Source organism: Panthera leo, chromosome A2, assembly GCF_018350215.1.
Source record: "Panthera leo isolate Ple1 chromosome A2, P.leo_Ple1_pat1.1, whole genome shotgun sequence".
In the NCBI taxonomy this organism is placed as follows: domain Eukaryota; kingdom Metazoa; phylum Chordata; class Mammalia; order Carnivora; family Felidae; genus Panthera; species Panthera leo.
The window spans coordinates 160909713-160931386 of NC_056680.1; the positions used below are offsets into that span (position 1 = coordinate 160909713).

At 50.3% G+C, this 21674-nt stretch overlaps 2 protein-coding genes across 5 annotated transcripts in view; both read left to right on the plus strand.

The window, feature by feature from the left end:
- Positions 1 to 7343, plus strand: part of LOC122213240 (SCO-spondin-like) — a 56897-nt gene extending 49554 nt beyond the window's left edge. Inside the window, exons 92-105 of the mRNA XM_042927364.1 lie at positions 133 to 411; positions 786 to 944; positions 1114 to 1230; positions 1692 to 1830; positions 1968 to 2170; positions 2318 to 2445; positions 2544 to 2686; positions 2821 to 2867; positions 3653 to 3870; positions 4172 to 4267; positions 4399 to 4459; positions 4748 to 4878; positions 6436 to 6586; positions 7186 to 7343. Coding sequence (XP_042783298.1) covers positions 133 to 411; positions 786 to 944; positions 1114 to 1230; positions 1692 to 1830; positions 1968 to 2170; positions 2318 to 2445; positions 2544 to 2686; positions 2821 to 2867; positions 3653 to 3870; positions 4172 to 4267; positions 4399 to 4459; positions 4748 to 4878; positions 6436 to 6586; positions 7186 to 7208 — 1895 coding nt within the window. The 3' untranslated portion in view covers positions 7209 to 7343. The remainder of the gene's footprint in view (positions 1 to 132; positions 412 to 785; positions 945 to 1113; positions 1231 to 1691; positions 1831 to 1967; positions 2171 to 2317; positions 2446 to 2543; positions 2687 to 2820; positions 2868 to 3652; positions 3871 to 4171; positions 4268 to 4398; positions 4460 to 4747; positions 4879 to 6435; positions 6587 to 7185) is intronic.
- A 5714-nt stretch (positions 7344 to 13057) lies between these two features.
- ZNF862 (zinc finger protein 862) overlaps positions 13058 to 21674 on the plus strand; it is a 37478-nt gene continuing 28861 nt past the window's right edge. For 3 of the 4 annotated variants that reach the window (XR_006199378.1, XR_006199377.1, XM_042927005.1), the window contains exon 1: positions 13059 to 13284. Coding sequence is in view for 2 of the 4 variants with exons in the window: in XM_042927005.1 (XP_042782939.1) it covers positions 13261 to 13284 (24 nt within the window). In the remaining 2 variants the exon portion in view is untranslated. Of the gene's footprint in view, positions 13285 to 21674 lie in introns of all 4 variants that reach the window. The other variant, XM_042927007.1, reaches the window with a different exon arrangement.

The following is a 21674-nucleotide window of genomic DNA, read 5'->3' on the forward strand; positions in this document are numbered from 1 at the left end:
GGCAACCTCCTGCAGCCTTTCCTGTTTCCAGCCCTTCCTGGTCATAACTGGGTCTCCTCCCTCCCCCTCTACTGGGGCTTGTGGTCTCAGGGAGGGTCACTGGGAAGGGTGCCCACTTGCTGCCCTTTCTAGGTCTTCTGCCTCTGAGCGGGTGGTCCGAGTGGTCACCCTGTGGGCCTTGCCTGCCCCCTGGTGTGCTGGCCCCCGCCTCCAGGACTGCCCTAGAGGAGCACCGGTCTCAACACCCAGCTGGCCTCTCCCCGACCTTGGCCCCCTTGCTGGCTTCGGAGCAGCACCGCCATCGCCTCTGTTTGGACCCGGAGACTGGGAGGCCATGGGCTGGGGACCCAGACCTGTGCATTGCACCACTCAGCCAGCAACGCCTCTGCCCGGACCCTAGGGCCTGCCATGGTAATACCGAGGGCCAGAGACCAACAGGGCAGGAGGGAGCCTGAGATGAGAGTGGAGGGAGGGGTACCTGGCCAGGTAGGCCTGGGCCATGTTGTTTATTTCAGTAGCCAGGTGCTTAACAGGCCTGCTAAGCCTCCTGCTTGCCCCAGGGCCTGCGGGATTTGGGGAGATTTGGCGATCTGGCGCTTTGGGGGGGGGGGGGGGGGGGCGGGCCGCAGCAGGAAGGATCCCTGCAGCCGATGAAAGGGGAGGAAGGGGGCTTTGGGTGCTCCGGGCCTAGCAGAGTGTCTGTAGGGCTGGAGCCTGAGGCCTTGGGGTGGGAGCAAGAAGCCAGGGCGGGGCCCTGGGCGCTGACTTCCATTTTACCTCCCCAGACTTATGCCAGTGGAGTCCTTGGGGGCCCTGGAGCCCCTGCCAGGTGTCGTGCAGTGGGGGCTTCCGGCTACGCTGGAGGGAGGCAGGGGGCCCCCCTGGAGGAGGCTGCTGGGGGCCCTGGGCTCAGACTGAGAGCTGCAACGTGGAGCCCTGCCCAGGTAACCCCCATCCTGGCATCTGGGGGCAGGGCCAAGGACTGTAACACGGGAGATACCACCTGATGAGGATGTGGCCTCTGCTCCTGGAGGTGTGCCCTGGAGGGCAGGGTGCTGTCCTGGGGACCCAAAAGTCGGTCCCCAACACAGACTCCTACCTTCTGGTCCTCAGGGGAGAGCTGTGAAGCCCAGGACACCGTGCCCACCCTTGACTGTGCCAACCAGTGCCCTAGAAGCTGTGTGGACCTCTGGGACCGCGTGCAGTGTCTGCAGGGACCATGCCGTCCAGGTGGCCGGGCCACGCCCACAGCCCAGCCTGGGAGCCCTAGGGCCTCAGACCAGAGCAGCTTGCTTCGCTGATCCCTACTTCCAGAGAGCATGTGACCTGCAGGCGGGGACATGTTACAGGATCAGGGGTTATAGGGCAGCAAAGTGGATCCTTGGGTCACTTTCAGCACCTGGGTAGGGGTCCTGCATAGAGCGAGCCTTACCTAACATGGGCTTTGTCTGTGAGGACGTTCTGGCAGCCTCAAGGGTCCCTGGGGTGGGGCCCACACAGGGTAGGCTGGAGTGACCCCTTCCTGTGCTCCAGCAGTGGGAACAGTGTGGAGACCGGGTCAAGTGGGGACTCGGGGGGCTGGGGTAGGGGAGGGTGCTCCAGGGTCAGCCTGAGGCTCCGGACCCCATCTGGCTGCCAGAGGGACCCATGATGTGTGCCCGAACCTTGCTTGTCCTCCCCACCCCCCTCAGGCTGCCGCTGCCCCCCTGGCCAACTGGTACAGGATGGACGCTGTGTGCCCATCTCCTCCTGCCGCTGTGGCCTCCCCAGCCCCAATGCCTCATGGGTAGTGGCCCCAGCCGAGGTGGTACAGCTGGACTGCAAAAACTGGTATGGCTGCCCACTGGTGGCCAAGCAGGGGATGGGGAGTTTTAGGTGGGAGGCTTGGGACAGGTCAGGGTGGAGGGCGTTAGCGGGAAACAAAGGCCCTGTTCCCCTTGACTTGTGCCCTTGACCCGTGTCCGCAGCACCTGTACCAACGGGTCCCTGGTGTGCCCACGCCATGAGTGCCCAGTCCTTGGGCCTTGGTCAGCCTGGAGCAGCTGCTCTGCTCCCTGTGGTGGGGGCAGCATGGGGCGACGTAGGAGCTGTGAGGAGGGTCCTATGGGGGCGCCATGCCAGGCCCAGGACACAGAGCAGCAGCAGGAATGTAACCCACAGCCCTGCCCTGGTGAGCACCTGGGGTGGGGGAGTGAGGGGGGAGCCTCCCTGCCCTCTGGTGCTGCTGAGCTCGGCGGGAGTTCAGCAGCATGGGCGGCGGGTCCCGAGGCGGTCCCCTCCCTGGTACTCCACCTCACCGTCTGTGCGCTCCCCCCAGAGTGCCCGCCTGGCCAGGTGCCCAGTGCCTGTGCCGCTTCGTGCCCACGCCTCTGCTCGCATCTGCAGCCTGGTGTCCTCTGTGTGCAGGAACCCTGCCGGCTCGGCTGTGGCTGCCCCGGAGAGCAGGTACGGACAGTGCCCTGACTGCCATATGGGGGGGCAGGCAGGTGGGGGGCAGAGAAGTGCGGTGTGAGTAGAACTGAGCCCGCGCCTTCCCGCCGCAGCTGCTCCACAATGGCACGTGCGTGCCCCCTGCGGCGTGCCCCTGCACCCAGATCTCTCTGCCCTGGGGCCTTACCATGACTCTTGAAGAACAGGCCCGGGAGCTTCCCCCAGGAACTGTGCTCACCCAGAACTGCACGCACTGGTGAGGGCCGCGGGCAGGGGGGACAGGGGGAGGAGGGAGCTAGGGCAGGGAGGGGGTGGAGGGCAGCGTTGCTGAGAATGGGGGTGGGGAGGAGGGCACTGGAGGCGTCCGAACACGTGCTTCTGTCTTCCCAGTATCTGCCAAGATGGAGCCTTCAACTGCTCCCCAGCTGACTGTCGTGGTGAGATGTGGCTGTCTAGGCCCCTGCTGGTCCTTCCAAAGCCAGGGTGGGGTTGACCCCGATGAGGGCAGAGGGCGCTGCCTGCCCTAGGCAAAGCTGTCTCTCCCAAGAAGCCCCTTCCTTGCTCTGTCCCCACTGGGGTTGGGGGCATTCCTGTGAGCACACGGCTGTGAGTGATGCAGGAAGTGGAGGGTCTTTCCCTGCAGAGGAGGAAGCAAAGGCTGAGGGTGAGCTAAAGTAGGACCCTTGTCTGGCAGTGCCCAGGCAGGTGCCATCTGCCCTGTGCTATTTTACCCCCAACTGATCAAAGTCAACAGGCGTTTGCTAAGGGCTCACAGGTGCCCAGTTCGGGCACACTGGGCTCTGTGTGGATTCAGAGGCACACAGGCCTGGTGAGTCCTGAGCAGCCCCAGTCTGGCTGCTGAGGGCCAGCTCACCCACCGGAACAGGTAGGGACAGGAGACAGTTTCTGGCTCACTGACCAGCAGACTGCACCCACAGGACTGAAAATCGGTGCCACGGATGGAGAGGTCAGGGTGGACAGGACTGGTCAGGGGAGGCTTCCTGGAGAAGGCCAGACTCGAGTTAGGCCCCGTTAGTATTTGGAAGGTGGATAAGAGCAGACGGGCGTGTTTGGAGGTCCAGAGGCCCAGAGCCAGCCGAGTGGACAGCGCTGGGAAGGCAGGAGGGACTCTAGGGGTGTCTGACGTGGGAGGGGGGAGAATCGAGGCCGGACCCAGGGCTGACCTGAGTGGTGGTGGTGGTGGTGGGGTCTTCCCTGGCAGAGTGCCCCTCCGGGGAAATGTGGCAGCAGGTGGCCCCTGGGGAGCCAGGGCCCTGCGAGCGGACGTGCCGGGAGCCCAATGCCACGGAGACCCAGGGCAGCTGCGGTGCGGGGCAGGCCCCAGGCTGTGTGTGCCAGCACGGACACTTCCGTAGCCAGGCGGGCCCTTGCGTGCCCGCAGACCACTGCGAGTGCTGGCACCATGGGCGTCCCCACCCGGTGAGACACCGCAGCCCCTCCGGGCCACCCAGCCCTCCCCCACCCCCGCCCCCCTCCACTGGCTCCTCCCCCTGTGCCAGGATCTGCAGCAGCAGACAGCTCGGCCATCAGCCATCACCCATCACACGGGGACAGTCTCCAGGCCCCATCAGCCCACCTCCCTCCCGAGACTCTTGTCCCTGACTTTGGTCTCTGGCCCCTGTCCTGACTGGTTTCAGGGATGGGGGGTGGGTGTAGTATAGAAAAGTCTAACTGGCAGAGATGGGTAGAGATGGACGGGAGGGTTCCCCCCTCTCCCCAGCCTGGATCCGAATGGCAGGAGGCCTGTGAGAGCTGCCGCTGCCTCCATGGGAGGAGTGTCTGCACCCAGCACTGCCCCCTCCTCACCTGTGCCCAGGTACCCGCCTGCAGCGCTGCTGCCCTCCTTCCTGGGTCCCTCCCCAGAGGCTGGTCTTAGGGCCTTAAGCAGACAGTGCTGGGGCCCTGGGGTCATCTTCCTGAGAGCGCTGGGGACCACTCCCTCTGCAGGGCGAGGTGACCGTGCAGGAACCAGGGAGCTGCTGTCCCACTTGCCGCCGAGAGGCTCCGGGTATGCCGGGGACCTGGGGTACTTCCCGCCATGCCTCTCCCTGCTCTGGGCCCTTCTCCCAAACTGCTCCCGTGCCCACCCTAGGGGGCCTGCCGTCCCCAGTGCTGCCTACCATGGGGATCAGCAGAGTGGTGACGCCCAGTGCTGCATCATGGCACCTGGCCACTGCTGACCCAACAGCCTCAGGTGCCCCTCAGGTCCACAGTGTCCCCTGTACACAGAGTCCCCTCATCGAGGCCCTTTCTCTCTGCCCTGCTCCCGCCTCCTGTGCTCACCTTCTTCCCACAGAGGGGCAGGCAGCCTCCTGCCGGCATCTCACGGAGCTGCGCAACATCACCAAGGGCGCCTGCTACCTGGACCAGGTGGAAGTGAGCTACTGCAGTGGGCACTGCCCATCCAGCATCAGCGTCATGCCTGAGGTGAGCGAGGGGGCTGCCGTGCAGGTCCAGGAGAGTCAGGTCAGCCTGCACCCCTGAGGGACTGCTGCGGCCAGCCTAGGCCTGGGCAATGCCCAGGGGACACGAGGGACTCGGTTGATCTCAAAGGGGCAAGGCTCAGAGCCAGGGGCGAGTTTTCACCAAGGTGGTGGCCTGCACCTGCTGCTTGGCCCTGTCACCCTCAGCGGGGCTTGGGCCCCAAGCCTACTCCAGGCCTCCACCCTGTGCTGCGGGCTTCCCAGGACATCAGCAAGAAAGGCACAAAGGACCTAAGTTAGGCTCTGAAATCACAGCCCATTATATAGCGAGGACAAGTTCTTTAGAACAGACCATTTACACACAGCATTGTCCCAGACATTCCTGGCAAGGCATATTATGAGCACGTCCCAGAAGACCTCTGCCCTGTGCGTGCTCTCCTTGGACCCAGAAGGCCCAGCCCTACTCCATGTGCAGACCTTGTCAGGGGCTCTGTGCCCACCCTGACTTCCCCCATCCTGAGCCTGGAGAGCTGTGGCTCCAGTTCTAGCCTGGGAGGGTCCTGGCCCTGCCTCAGCTCACCGATGGTGTGGCCATTCCCTCCTGTCTCGACCCACCTGGGTCATCTATTCCTGGAAGACAGAGGTGCTTTCCTACCTAGTCCTCAACGCTTGGCCACTCTCTGCTCCCCTGGGTGCTCCCAGTACCTCCTGGTATTCCCAGACCATTCCCAAACAGTATTTGGATTTGTTAAAACATAGGAAAGGAGAGTGGTTAAGACATTTTTTTTCCTCCCCTGGGGAGGAAAAGTGAGTGATAGCGGGATAGAAATCAGATGGAGATTTGTTTTTACTGAAGTATAATTGACATGCAGTGTTAGTTTCAGGCGCACACATAGCGATTCCACAGTTCTGTAAATTACACTGAGCTCCCCACAATAAGTGTAGTCGCCATTCAGTGGTATTGTGTTATTAACTATACTCCCTATGCTGTACTCTTCATCCCCAGAGGGTTTTTTTTTAACTGAATCTTTTGTAACTTGGTGCTGTTGAATATAGTGCCTATTTCAAAGTAAAATTACAATGGAATTATACAGAAGTTAAATCAAATATTCGGTGACACTCACGTAGTTACTATATAATCGAATAGCAGGAGGGGTCTGGAGTGAGAACTCACTTTGCACTTAGGGTCACAATTGTGCAGTTTAGAGCTTCCCACCTTGCAGCGTCAGAAAGTATTAGATCCGCCCAAGGGGATGGTAAACAAGCCCCTTGGGGTAGGGCAGTATCTCTCCCCTGCTGCCAGGAGGCAGTGATGAGCAGTTAAAAGCATTCTTACCGTGCGGGTGCGAGCTCAGATGGCTGGGGCTTACAGTGAAGGAGGTGGGCTTCTTGGGGAAACGAGAGCTTGATGGCGACACATCCCTTCCCTACCCCGCTGCCCTGCTTGGCCAGGAGTGTTGGGCCCTGGCCGTACCCCGGATGGGAAGGCCAAGAGAGCGAAGGGAGGTGGCTTGGGCAAACTCGAGTGGCCCCTCCCCAGCTCAGCCACGCCCTCCCGCAGGAGCCTTACCTGCAGAGCCAGTGCGACTGCTGCAGCTACAGCCTGGACCCCGAGAACCCCGTGCGGGTCCTGCACCTGCGCTGTCCCGACGGCCACGCGGAGCCCGTGGTGCTGCCGGCCATCCGCAGCTGCCAGTGCAGCGCCTGCCAGGGTGGGTCTGGGCGGGGCGGGGCTGGGGTGGGAGGGCCGGGGACCTAGGCTGGACACTTGCAGGGGCGGGGCCAGGCCTTCCGAAAGGCGCCCCGTTTCCCGAAGCTCAGGCCCTCGTGGGATTCATCCCTCTTGACCCCTTCTGACCCTCTTCGTTCCCCGTCTTGGCTTGCTTGTTGGCTTCGTCTCCAATCCAGCGCAAGCTTGGGTGTTTGGAGTCAGTCACAGCTGCTTCCTCCCAGCTCATCTGTTTCCTTCCTTGCTGAGCATCCGTGACCTCAGCTTCGAGACCTGGCTGACTGTGCACAGGCTTTTGGCGGTGGGGGGGCTTGGTGGGAGCGCATGTGTGAAGCGCCTGCCAGGTGCCTGGTTCTTGATAGGTCCCTGAGGCCACTTTGTGGCAGGTGAGAGAGAAACAGGTGCAGGGGCGCTCACAGCGCCTGGGTGGAGCGCAGGGCAAAAGCACGCCTTTCTCTGGGCTTCTTCCTGGCGGGGCTTCTCTCCTGCCAGTTTGCCCCACTGCTCCCCCTCTAGCCGCACCCCTTCCCGGCCTGACCACTGCCTCTGTGCCAGTGCATCTCCCCCTTATCTGTCCTCCAGGAGGTGATTTCTCAAAGCACTGACGGTCCCGCTGGATGAGGCTGCCCAGCCACCACCCCTCGTGTGATCACCGGGCCCAGAGGCACCGACCCCCTCCTCCCGTGCCCACCCATCCACTCCATGCCCTGGTACCAGCATATCCCAAATAAAGTGACATCAGCAGCAAGCTTGTGTGCAGAGTCTGCGTCTGGGGACCAGAAAAGAGAGGGAGGCAGGGTGGGTCTGAGCCCCGGCCTTGACCTGCACAAGGACTGCCTCCAGGAGACTTCTGTTAATCTGCCATGCTGGTGAACCGGGCAGGCCTCGGTTTGCACTTCAGCAGGTTGAATATAAAGTCTGGAGTTCTCTGGTTCCCGGTTTCTGCTGCCCGGTTCTGCCTCTTCCTCCTGCAGAGAGCCCTGTTCCTATACGTTGCTGGTTGTAGTCGGTGCTGCCCACCTACGCCACCCTCTCCTGCTTCCAGATGCCATTCCCTGTCATCCAGAGAAGAGTTCGGCTCATGGGTCATACTCCTTGTCATGGACACTCGGTGTCCGTGTGGATAATCCATTCAGTTCTCACCCCCTCACCTCCAATGACCTTTCCCTTCACCACTCAGATATTTTCAAACACTTCCAAATATTTACTTACGGATCATGACTTCCTATCATTCCAGTTTACTTGCTCTGGTACCCCACCGCTATCATTTATTTCAGATTCATTGAGCCCACCGGGTTCTTACTTTTCATTAGCTCTCTCCTGTCTCCCCCTCAGGATTCATGGTCTGCATGGTCATCCTCAGCACCAACTGCACATTAGAAGCACCCGGGGAGCTTTTGAGATCCTACCAGTGCTCGGGCCCCATCCTGAACCCTTTAAATCAGATTTTTTGGAAGCCTCATGGGTAATTCTATGTGCACCTAGCTGGAATTGAGAACCACCTGTCATTATAAATCACTCCAATGCAAGTACCATTAAATCCCTTGATTTTCTTTTTTAAACTATCTTTTTAAATTGATTTATTTTGAGAGAGAGAGAGAGAGAGAGAGAGAGCAGGGGAGGGGCAGAGAGAGAGGGGGAGACAGATCCCAAGCAGGCTTGGAGCTGTCAGTGCAGAGCCCGATGGGGGGCTCGATCCCACAAACCATGAGATCGTGACTGGAGCTGAGATTAAGAGCCGGATGTTTAACCAACTGAGGCCCCCCATTTTCTATTGCCATTCATACTCCATACCTGGCAATCCTCCAACTCAAACATCTGCCCAAGTTTCTGCTTCCAGACAGAATTTTGCAGATAGTCTGTTTTTGCCTTCAATTTGTAATCACAAACCTCAAACAGGGCTTTAATTCGATTTGCCCATTCTGCACATTGTTCCCCCATAAACTCTATTTCCTCTTTTCTGCACTGACTATGCATGCCTTCTCTTCTTCCCCACCCCCTTCATTTTCATGAGATGACCTTGTCTCATTGAGATAATGTCAGATGGGGATTCTCTCAGCAAATCTACCAAACAAGTCTACACGGACTCCGTCTTCTCCTTCTTCCCGCGGGGTGTCATCTAGAAGTGTCCCTACCCCTGGAAAGAGCCCTTGGTCCTGTGGTCCTGCCTCCTTGCCTTTCCTCACCTGTGCTTAACCATCATTTCCCTTTCCACCAACAATAGAAACATGATCTTGTGTCTTACATTTGGATCCCACACTTCCTTCCAGATACTGCCCCGTCTTTCTGTACTTTTTTATGGGAAAACGTTTTCAATCACCAACCCTTGCTTTCTCAACCACCTCCCCTCCAACTTTAAACATTTTTTTAAAAAATTTATTTATTTAGAGAGAGCATGAGGCGGGGGAGGGGCAGAGAGGAAGCCAGAATTCCAAGCAGGCTCTGCACCAGCAGCTTGGAACCCGGCATGGGGCTCAAATTCACGAACCATGAGATCATGACCTGAGCCCAAACCAAGAGTCAGAAGCTTAACCGACTGAGCCACCCAGGCGCCCCTCACCTCTAACTTTTAAACCCCTAAACAAGAATTTGTTATAAGGAGACAGAGATAACTCAAGGGCAGAAATACAGCTCTCCAAGGTATATACAGAGAGGTACAGCTATAACTGAGCTGGGAGCTGGAGATTGGAAGGCCACCCGGAGTCTTCTGTCTTATTTCTTTTTTCTCTCAGTAACACAGACTCCTCCTACCAGGGACTGCACCTGCCAGAGGGAGCCAGCTCAAAGCACACAAAGCTGTGAACTGAATTGTGGTCCCCCAAACTCCTAGGTTGAGTCCCTAAACCCCAATGTGACTATATTTGGAAATAGGACCTATACAGAGGTAACTAAGGTTAAGGCTGATAGGATTAGTGTCCCTATAAGATAAGATACCAGAAAGTTCATTCTCTCCTGAGTACAGAGAAGAGGTCATATAAGCACATAGCAAGGTGGTGCGACCTATAAGCCAGAGACAGAAGTCTCACCAGAAGCCAATCATGATCTGGGACTTCCAGTCTCCAGAACTGTGGGGAAGCAAATTTCTCTATGTTGTTATGGCAGCCTGAGCTGAGGTCAAATATTATAGGTCCATTCACATGGATTGAAATCCGTCGTATTTCTAGAAAAGGTATTCTTATTGGACCCTGCATTGAACCATGGCCAGGAGTGCAGAGTCGTATAATGGAAAATGGTTACTTAGGACCTACTCAGGGGTGATAATCAAAATATTTAACAGTCAGTATGGCAATATATACTAATAAAATTTTTAAATATAAACTGGGGCACCTGGGTGGCTCAGTCGGTTAGGCATGTGACTTCGGCTCAGGTTGTGATCTCATGGTTTATGAGTTCAAGTCCCGCATTGGGCTCTGTGCTGACAGCTCAAAGCCTGGGGCCTGCTTTGGATTCTGTGTCTCCCTCTCTCTCTGCCCCTCCCCCACTCTCACTCTGTCTCTGTCTCTCTGTCTCTCTAAAATAAAACATTAAAAAAATTTTAAATATAAACTATATCTGCTTTATTTTTTATTTAAAACTTCGAAATATGACTTAGAGGCGCCTGGGTGGCTCGGTCGGTTAAGCGTCCAACTTTGGCTCAGGTCATGATCTCTTGGTTCACGAGTTTAAGCCCCACCTCGGGTTCTGTGCTGACAGCTGAGCCTGGAGCCTGCTTCGGATTCTGTGTCTCCCCCTCTCTCTGCTCCTCCCCCGCTCACACTACGTGTCTCTCAAAAAATGAATAAACATTAAAAAAAAAATTTTAAAAACCCCAAACTTCAAATTATGACTTAAAACACCCATATGTAAAAGTACAGAAAACATTTTTATAGTTGATTTTACCAACACCTTTATAATAATCACTGCCTTACTTTCTGTCATTTTACCTCTATGTATACATAATGGGAGGGCCACATGGGGGCTTTCTGGAGTGCTGGAGATTTTCTGTCTCTGATCTGAGCGGTGGCTACCTGGCACACAGGTAAAAACACATCGAGTTATACACTTAAGATTTTTGCACTTTATTATTTGTCCTATTATTATTACATATATTACATCCATATATATTACAAACGAAACAATATATGGTTACAATGACTTCAAATAATTTTATGTCTGTGACCAGAGCACCGGGGTGCAAAAGTATCTGGCCCCAGGGGTCCCAAACAGACCAGGTTCGGTCACTCGCTGCTGACAAAGTCCAAAGACAGAGAGATGAGCGGTGGTGAAACAAGAAAGGAGTGCATTTCAGTGTGGCCAATGCTGGGAAGACAGCGGACTAGTGTTTCAAAGACTATCTCCAAAACCTCTGGGTTTTACAGGGAAAATGTGGGCAAAAGTTGGGGGGGGGGGTACATGCAGGTGGGCAGTAAAGGTAAGGTCGATCGCTGTCTTGAAGTCAGTCATGTGGGGTCTTGCTGGCTCAGGGCACTTGTTACTGCTTGAGGGGCTAGTTCTGGTCCCCATCACAGGATGCTTTGCCTGAGTTAAGACAAAAGCTGGGAAGAACATAACCAATCAGAAAGTATAGATGAGCTCAAGATGGAGGCGGTTGATGTTCTGTTTCATGTCTTTTTTTTTTTTTTTTAATGTTTATTTATTTTTGAGAGAAAGAGAGTGTGAGCGGGGGAGGGGCAGAGAGTGAGGGAGACACAGAATCCGAAGCAGGTTCCAGGCTCTGAGGGGTCAGCACAGAGCCGGACGTGGGGCTCGAACTCACGGACTGTGAGATCTTGGCCTGAGCCAAAGTCAGATGCTTAACCTGAGCCACCCAGACGCCCTGGACGTCTTTTAAAGAAGATGAGAGAATAGGGGCGCCTGAGTGGCTTAGTCTGTTAAGCGTCCGACTCTTGATTTTGGCTCAGGTCATGATCTCATGGTCATGAGACTCAGCCCCACCTTGGGCTCCAAGCTGGGGGTGGAGCCTGTTCAAGATTCTCTTTCTCCCTCTGCGGCAGCTCACACTTGCCCTCGAACTCGCTCTCTCTCACAAAACAAAACAAAACAAAACAAAACAAAACAAAACAAAACAAAAAACAGAGAGAGAGAGAGAGAAGAAAGGAAAGCAAGTATATCTTTATAGAGCTTGGACTTCTTTCTTTCCTCCTTAAATTCATCCTCTACTCTGCAGTACGCCTGATCCAACTGAAGTGCAAATTGGCCCACACCATTCACCCGCTTAAAACTCATTTCAGACTCCTTAAGGTAGCATACAATGCCCTCCATGTCCAGCCCCCAAGTATCTCTCCAATGTCTTTTCCCACAACTTCCTGTCTTATGCTGCACCTACCATTTGCTCACCTGCCTGGCTTAATTTATGCTATTTCTTATGGCCACTGCCCTCTTAACAACACCTTTGTTCCCCTCCTATTTTAGCTCAGGCTACCATAACAAAATGCCATAGGCCCGGTGGCTTAAACGGCAGACATTTATTTTCTCACTGTCCCGGAGAATGGGAGTTCAAGACCAAGATGCCATCATGGCCAAGATGATGGTGGGAACTCTCTTCCTGGCTTAGAGATAGCTGTCTTCTCACTGTTTCCTCATCTGGCAGAGAGACAGCAAGCTCTCTGGTGTCTCTTCTTGTAAGGACACTAATACCATCATGAGAGCCCCATCCTCATGATCTCATCTAAACCTAATTACCTCCCAAAGGCTCCACATCAAAATATTGTCACATAGGGGTTACATACAAATTCGGGGGTTATACAATTCCTTCCATAGCACCTCATGGCTGACTCCTACTCTTTAATTTAGTCCAGGTGCCACTTCCTCAGGAAATCCTTGACCTAAGCACCCCATATTCTCCCACCACTGTACTCTAAACGGTGACAAAGTGTGCTTTCATAGGGTCCTGTGCTTACCTCTCTCCTTGCACTTGTGTCTTTATTTTGTAGTTATCTGTTTCTGGTCTGTTTCCCCAATAGACTGTAAGCTCCTTGAAGGCACGGTTTTGTTTCATTCAGCTGTGTATTCCCAAACCTTGCACGGTGCCTGGCAACATGGTAGGCAGCCAATGATGCTTTTTGAATAAATGTTAAAAAAAAAAAAAAAAAAGTATTGCCCTCCTTGATTAAATAAAGTCTGAAACCTTCAAGGTTGACAGTGGTCGTAAAAATGCGAGGGAACAGACCCAAGAACAGGCATTCTCACAGCCCAGGGAGATCTGTTTGCCTTTAACGCAAGATCTGGGAGAGGGTGGTGGGGATGTCGCCTTTCAACCCTCAAGCGCGGCGGGAAGAGCAGGGAGCGAGCTGTTCTGCGTCCAATCAGGGTCCAGCATTTCGGGAGCCAATAGCGGCTTGAGAGCCACTTAACTAGGCCGGACTACACTTCCCGTGATGCCCCGCCGTCTCGGGCCTGGCGGCTGCCGTAAAGCGCCTCGCCCGACGCGGCGCTAGTCCGCGCTGCTCGCCTCTCCCGGCATCGGGAGAGCTACCGCCCTCCCGACGTGGGGGAGCCGGTTCTCGGCCGCGCGCCGTCCCCGCCGGGGCGTCCTGCCCTCCGGGGGCCCCGGTCCCCAAGGTGGTCGCGGCGGCGGCATCCTCAGGCCAGGCCGCGGGGGGAGGGGGCGGCCTGGAGGCAGTGGCGGGGTCAGCACGGGCCACCTCAAGCAGGGCCATGGAGCCCAGGGAGTCGGGGAAGGTAGGCCTGGAAGGGCCCTGGGGCCGCCCACTCCCTTCCCGTGTAGATCCCTGACCTGGGCTCCGGCGAGGCGGGCGGTATGGGCGGAGTCCCCGCAGATGAGCCATCCTTGCAGGGAACGACTCGCCCGCTCGCCCGCCGCCTCGTTCTCCACACTTGGGCGGCCTTCTCCGGGCGGGTGTGGCGGGGAGGAGCGGGAGTCCCGCGCAGCCTCTCGGCCCCGCTTCCCTCTCCCGGTGGCCAAGCCGCCCTCTGCCCCGTGGCCGCCCGGTTGATGCTGGGGTGGGTGACCGACTCAGGGTAGTGATGCAGAAGTGCTTCCTGTTTCCCCACACCTCTGTTGGGAGTTTTGAAGAGGCCCAGCATGTTTTAAGGCTGGCTAAAACCGTAGTGGAAGGCCGGGGGTAGGGATTACCGAGAAGCAGGGTGAAGGTTTGGCCCTGACTAGATCCCCCTTCCCAAGAAAGGGCTGAGAAGAAAAAGAGAAGGCATCCGGCATATTTCTTGCCCACTTAAAAGTTACTGGCTTATCTACTTCGTGGAGTATCCGAGCACTGCCCAGAAGCATATTCCATAAACTTGCGTCAGGCTTGGGGTAGGAGGCTGTGAGTTGGAACAAAAGATGGGAAAAAGTGCTTGACGGTAGAGTTCAGTGGCTTTGACGGGATTGCTAGAGGCAGTGTCAGAAGACCAACTCGGTTGTAGGCATCTGACTTGGAGACCGTGGCAGCCTCTTGGGACTAAGATCTTTCTGGATGTTCTTGGCAGCCTGCTGCCAATTTTTATTTCTTCTTTGGCACAGAGGGAATTCCCTCCACATATGTTTTCAAGTGTGTATTGAGCCCTTTTAAAAAAGAAATTCACTTAATAAACATATGCGGTCTGTGGTCTACTGTGAGCTAGATGGTGGAATACAGGATAAACATGAAGAGACCACTTTCCGCAAAGAGCTCTCCGTGGGAGAGAGTTGCTGACTTCAGTAACTAGGACAAGCCTGAGAGCGCTGTCTCAGAGACAAAAGAGAAAAGATAATGAGGTTATTTCCACGCTGTAGCTTCTTCTGGAAAGGCTGGGAAGGAATGAGTTACAAAAGAAGTTACCCCATGCTTAAGTCTCTCTTCCACAGATGAAACAACCCAAGTAAACAGTGTGAGACAAAGCTCAACAGAACCCAACTAAAGAAAGATTGAAGGTGAACCATGTGCCAGCCTCACGATAAACACTGTAGGGGATATCAAAGTAGTCAAGGAAATGGCCCGGACCCTCAGGCAATATCCCCTGATTAGTTTCAACTAAACCTGAGTTTGGGGAGCAAAGTGTAATGTGGAAGAAGGATTGTTGGAAATTGAAATTAGCAATTTGAGGTTGATCTCAAACTATTCTGTTTAGTTGTAGGCTTTCTTAGCATTTAATGGGAGAAGAGAAAAATGCAAACAATTTGGGAGGTAGGGGAGAAATGTGATGTCCCGTCCAGGCCCAACCACTAAATGAAAACCCCCCCCTTGGGGACTGGAACTTTCACTCTTGATTCTAATCTTGATTGTAGGGTGTCTCCAAAAGATGCTCACCCTTCCAAATGCATCAGTTTTCTAACCTGGGAAATTAGAAGGTTATCCAAAGACGAAATAAAGCGACTGCAAACACTGGCAGTGTTTAGATGTCTTGCACATGAGTGGCAGTAACTAGGCTGGGTGCAATGTCTGCTAAAGTTCCATTCTGAGTATCTTTTTTTTTTTTGGCTCAAGGCTGGAAGACTGGGTGTCCACTTGAGGTAGTGGCTTGGTCGGTTAATAGTATCTTCCTTTGGTGCTATTTTGTGATATTTGTTAACTAACAGCAGTCTTGGCCTATTGGATTGGGTGGGGGGTATCTTACATGTCACTGGCAGAATAAAGGAAAGAAGTCAAAGACTTTTCACCATCACTCTATCCCATTATCCTGTTTTATTTTCTTCCCAGCCTTTATCACTATATAAATTCTCACAATTATTTATTCTCACATGTGCTGACTTTGCTCTCTGTTGTATCCCCAGTTAGGACAATGGAGCAGCGTGTGGCATTTAATAAGTTCTCAGTATTTTTGGAATGAATGACTCATAAAGTAGCGTTGCTACAGGATCCCTTTTGCTAGAGGTTATGAATGCTCTGGAGCTCGCTGCAGTCTGACACCCCATGTGCCCTCTGGGAGACTGTATTTTTAGTGCTGCCACATAGGGGTATTTATTGTGTGTATAGTTATTGCCTCAGCATTTCTGGTTCCTGCCCCTTCTGCCTTGTCCATGGAAGTGCTCACTCCTATCTCCCTTTTCTCTAGACCCAGTTCTATTATTACACTTACTGGTGTCTCTCAGCTCCCAAGAGATTTTAATCTGGACAACAGTGATAGTGTTTTCCATATTTTAGGATCACCATGCACCAAGCCCATGAGAAACAACTAATAAATGTATTTGGAATGAAATAATTAAGAGCCTGTGAAATACTTTGTATATAATGTGGTGGGGGGAAGGGGTAGGTAATGGTGAAGGAGGTCATAACATAAGCCAATCAGCATAGGTTTCCTGAGTACCTCCAGCTCCATAAGAGATACAGAGGCTTCCTTGCTCAGGAGAAAGAGAAATGCGTGGACCACGTGGTTAGGGAATCCCTCGCGAAAGAGGCGGAATGTGAATAGGAACCTGATGAGTAGGTACAAGGAAATAGGCGGTGTGTAGAAGGAGGAAAGATGCAAGACATGTTAAGTGATTGCAATGGCACTAATCTGTCTGCAGTAGAGATTCCAGGTCGGACAATACACAGAGCTCAAGTTAGGAAGGTGGATTAGTTTCAGATCAAGGGAACTTGGTGCGGGGCTAAGTCAGAGCTCTGCCGTATAGACAGAGGGAACCACTAAAATAGAATATCCAGAGATACTCTTTGCTTTATATATAGGTAAAGAATTGCTTTTATTGAAGATTTGTGTTTTCTTTACATGGACATCAATTGGAATCAGAAGGTTCTTGCCATAATATTGGCTAAAAGAGAGATACCAGAGTTAGGGCAATCACTTTTGTTGGGAAGATACTTCTTTATTATCTAAGCATTCAGTCCTGGTCATTCCCTTCATCCTTGTGGATGCTGAATGATGGGCCCATTGGCTTTCATTGGAAGCCCACCTGTTCCCTCAGGAAGAAAGGGGAAGGGGTGGGTGTGAATAGGGAGCCTTGCTTGTCCTTGGTTACAAGTTCAACCTGTCCTGTTTGGAACAGCTTGCTCGCTAGTCCTGGGGGCACAGTAATCACCCTGGGTTCTGCCTTCGGTCTAACCTCACATCCTCTTCCCCCTTCCCCCTGTTGGCTCCCCTTAGACCATATCTTATGTGTACCCCTTTGCTGTCTGACTGCCTTGTTTTAGTGGAGCGCATCCTCCAGCAGGATTTTGGAAATATAATCACATTTTGCATTGGAAGACACTCTGAGTGCAAATAGTTATTTCAAACGTGCACATTTGGCAGGGCAATTCTATTAAAAAATATTTTTTACTGAAGTACCACTGCCATACTATGTTTTATTAGTTTCAGGAATGCAACATAGTGATTGGACAATTCTACACGTGACTCAGTGCTCACTGCAAGTGTTGTTACCGTCTGCCACTGCACAGCATTATTAAATATTATAGGGGCGCCTGGGTGGCGCAGTCGGTTAAGCGTCCGACTTCAGCCAGGTCACGATCTCGCGGTCCGTGGGTTCGAGCCCCGTGTCGGGCTCTGGGCTGATGGCTCGGAGCCTGGAGCCTGTTTCCGATTCTGTGTCTCCCTCTCTCTCTGCCCCTCCCCCGTTCATGCTCTGTCTCTCTCTGTCCCAAAAATAAAAAAAAAAGTAAAAAAAAAAAGTTGAAAAAAAAATATTATTGACAGCATTCTCCGTTGCGTACTGTTCAGCCCCATGTCTTATTTATTTTATGACTGGAAGTTTGTGTCTCTTAATCCCCTTCACCTATTTCTCCCACGGCCATCCCCCCATCCCTCTGGCAACCACCAGTTTGTTCTCTGTGTTTATGAGTCTGTTTCAGTTTTTTGTTACTTTGTTTTCTTTTTTAGATTCCACTAAAATTCCACTTTAGGTAAGTCATATTCTATTTGTCTTTTTTGTCTGACTTATTTCACTTAGCATAATACCTTCTAGATCCACCCATGTTGTCACAAATGGCAAGATCTCATTCTTTTTTTTTTTTTTTTTTTAATTTTTGAGACCGAGAGAGACAGAGCATGAATGGGGGAGGGTCAGAGAAAGGGAGACACAGAATCTGAAACAGGCTTCAGGCTCTGAGCTGTCAGCACAGAGCCCGACGCGAGGCTCGAACTCACGGACCGCGAGATCATGACCTGAGCCGAAGTCGGCCGCTTAACCGACTGAGCCACCCAAGCGCCCCAAGATCTCATTCTTTTTTATGGCTGATATTGATGTGGCTGATTATATGGCTGATATATAGTATTTCTGTTTTTAACTCTTTGAGGAATCTCCGTATTGTTTTCCACAATGGCTGCAACAATTTACATCGCAAACAGGGCACGAGTGCTCTCTTTTCTGCATATCCTCATCAGTACTTGTTATTCCTTACCTTGTTTTTTTGTTTTTATTTTAAGTAATCTTTACACCCAGTGTGGGGCTTGAACCCACAACTCCGAGATCAAGAGTTGCGTGCTCTACTGACTGAGCCAGCCACGTACTCCTGTGATTTCTTGTCTTTTTGATACTAGCCATTCTGACTGGGGTGCAAGGTGATATCTCATTGTTCTTTGACTTGCATTTCCCTGATGATTACATCATTTCATGTGTCCGTTGACCATCTGTATGTCTTCTTTGGAAAAATGTCTATCCAAACCCTCTGCTCATTTAAAAAAAATTTTTTTTAGTGTTTATTTATATCTGAGAGAGAGACAGACAGTGTGCGAGCAGGGGAGGGGGAAAGAGAGATGGAGACAGAATCTGAAGCAGACTCCAGGCTCTGAGCTGTCAGCACAGAGCTGGATGCAGGGCTCGAACTTGTGAGCCATGAGATTATGACCTGAGCCAAAGTCAGACACAACCGACTGAGCCACCCAGGCACCCCTGTGTCTGCTCATTTTTTAGTTAGTTTTTTTTTTTTTTTTTTTTTAGGATGTTGAGTTCTGTAAGTTTGTTATGTATTTTGGATATTAACCTCTTATACATCATTTACAAATATCTTCTCCCATTCACTGGTTGCCTTTTTGTTTTATTGATGGTTTCCTTCACTGTGCAAAAACCTTTTATTTTGGTGCAGTCCCAACAGTTTATTTTTACTTTTATTTCCCTTACCTGAGGAGACATCTTGTAAATATGTTGCTAAGGTTGATGTCCAAGAGATTACTGCCTATGTTTTCTGTTAGGAGTTTTATGGTTTTAGTTCTCACATTTAGGTCTTTAAGCCACTTTGAGATTTTTTTTGTGTGTATGGTGTAAGAGAGTAGCCCAGTTTCATTCTTTTGCATGTAGTTATACAGTTTTCCCAGCACTATTTATTGAAAAGTCTGTCTTTTCCCCCATTGTATATACTGGCCTCCTTAGTCACAAATTAATTGACCATATACAAGGGGGGTTATTTCTGGGTTTTCTGTCCTGTTCTGTTGATCTATGTGTCTGTTTTTGTGCCAGTACCATACTGTTTAGATTAATACAGTTTTGTAGTATATCTTGAAATCTGAGATTGTGATACTTCCAGCTTTGGTCTTTTTTCTGAAGATTGCTTTGGCTATTTGGGTCTTTTGTGGTTCCATACAAATTTTAGGATTCTTTGTTCTAGTTCTGTGAAAAGTGGTGTTAGTGTTTTGATATGGATTGCATTGAATCTGTAGATTGCTTTGGGTAATATGGACATTTTGACAGTATTGATTCTTTCAGTCCATGAGCATGGTATATCTTTCCGTGTGTGTGTGTGAGTGTGTGTGTGTGTGTGTGTGTGTGTGTGTGTGTGTTGTCTTCATTTCTTTGATCACTGTCTTATAGTTTACAGAGTATAGGTCTTTTACCTCTTTGGTTAAATTTATTCCTAGGCATTTTATTCTTTTTGGTTCAATTGTAAGTGGAATTGTTTTCATAATTTCTCTTTCTGCTACTTTGTTATTAGTATAGAGAAATGCAACAGATTTCTGTATATTAATTTTATATTCTGCATCTTTACAGAATTCATTTATTAGTTCTAATAGCTTTTTGGTGGAGTCTTTAGGGTTTTCTATGTGTAATATCATGTCATCTGCAAATAGTGATAGCTATACTTCTTCCTTACCAATTTGGATGCCTTCTGTTTTTTTTTTGTTTGTTTGTTTGTTTGTTTGTTTTTTACTTGTCTGATTGCTGTGGCTAGGACTTCTAGTACTATGTTGAATAAAAGTGGTGGAAGTGAACATCTACATCTTATTTCTGATCTTAGAGGAAAAGCTTCCAGTTTTTCCATCATTAAATATGATGTTAACTGTGGATTTTTCATATATGGCCTTTATTATGTTGGTATATGTTCCCTCTAAGCCTACTTTGTTAGTTTTTATCATGAAAGGATGTTTATTTTGTCAAATGTCAAATGCATCTATTGAGATGATATGGCTTTTATCCTTCTGTTTGTTAATGTGATGCATCACATTGATTGATTTGCAAATACTCAGTCATCCTTGCATCACTGGAATAAATCCCACTTGATTGTGCTGAATGGATGCTTTTAATGTATTGTTGAATTGTTTGCTACTATTTCTTGAGAATTTTTGCATCTTTGTTTGTCAGGTATATTGGTCTGTAGTTTCTTTTTTTTTGTAGTGTTCTTGTCTGGTTTTGGTTAATGCTGGCCTCAGTAAGAATTGGGAAGTTTTTTTTTTCCTTTACTGTCTTTTAGAATTTTGAGAAGAATAGGTTTTAATTCTTTACATGTTTGGTAGAATTCACCTGTGAAGCCATTTGGTCCTGGACTTTTGTTTGTTGGGATTTTTTTGATTACTGAATAAATTTAATTACTAGCAATCAGTCTGTTCAAATTTTCTGTTTCTTCCAGATTCAGTTTTGGATGATTGTATGTTTCTAGGAATTTATCTATTTCTTCTAGGTTGTTCAATTGTTGACATATAACTTTTCATAGTATTCTCTTGTAATCCTTTGTGTTTCTGGGGTATCCATTGTTATTTCTCCTCTTTCATTCCCGATTTTATTTATCTAAGTCCTCTTGCTTTTTTTCTTGATGAGTCTGGCTAAAGGTTTATCAATGTTGTTTATCCTTTCTAAAGAACCAGCTCTTAGATTCATTGATCTTTTCTTTTCTTTGTATTTCATTTATTTCCACTCTGGTCTTTATTATTTCCTTCCTTTGGGCTCTGTTTGTTCTTCTTTTTCTAGTTCCTTTAAGGATAAGATTAGATTGAGATTTTTCTTGCTTCTTGAGGTAGACCTGTATTGCTATAAACTTCCCTCTTAGAGCTGCTTTTGCTGTGTCCCAAAGATTTTGGACCATTGTGTTTCCAAACCATTTTTGTTTTTAAAATTGTTCATTCATACATATTCATAGGTGAAAGACTGTAAGTTTACATACCAGGTGTCAATAGTAATTCTTTTTTAGTAAGGGGATTGTGGGTGATCTTAAAACATTTTTTCTGCTCATTGTCTAAATTTTCTGCGGTGAACACGTATTAACTCATAAGAAAAGCAGTCAAATTATTTTTTTAAGTATACAGCTCAACAGTGAGTGATAAGAACTATCTGTATTATTTTTCTCAAGAAGCTTTGACTATTGAGTTAAAATAGATATTTCACCTGCTCGAAATCTGACCATAAAGTTACAAGGCAATTTTAGACAAATGTACTAGAACTTGTCATAAACGGAAATAAATGTGTCCCCTTCACAGTTGTCACTCTGGAAGGCCTTCTACTTACCCCAAAGATACTATTTCCCAAAATGTTGTTTTGCTTTGGTGGTGGGGAATTTATATTTTGTTAATAATTTTCTTTATCAGACTAAGTGATAAATGTTCGGGGTATGAAATTAAAAGGATAAACGGAGCAATGTTTTCTGCCTATTTCCTTTTCTGATAATTTCTTTTATAATGGTTTGTTGCATGGCCGCGGATTCTTCCCTCTCTGGGGCTATGATGATAGTTTTGTTTTGGAAAAGTTTTCTTTTCCATGCCTCACATTCATTTCCTCAGTTCCAACCTGCCTCCTCTCCCTGCCACCATCTGCAAGAACCTTTCTCCAGATGTCTGATAGTCCAGCTTAATGGTCGGACGCTTAATAGTCAGAAACCAAAATTCTAACTGGAAGCCCAGAGTCCATGGAAGGCGGCTGGAGATGGGGGGGGGGGGGCTTGTCAGCACTGAGCCTTGCAGGGGAATCTGGGCAGGCATTTCTTGGCGAACAG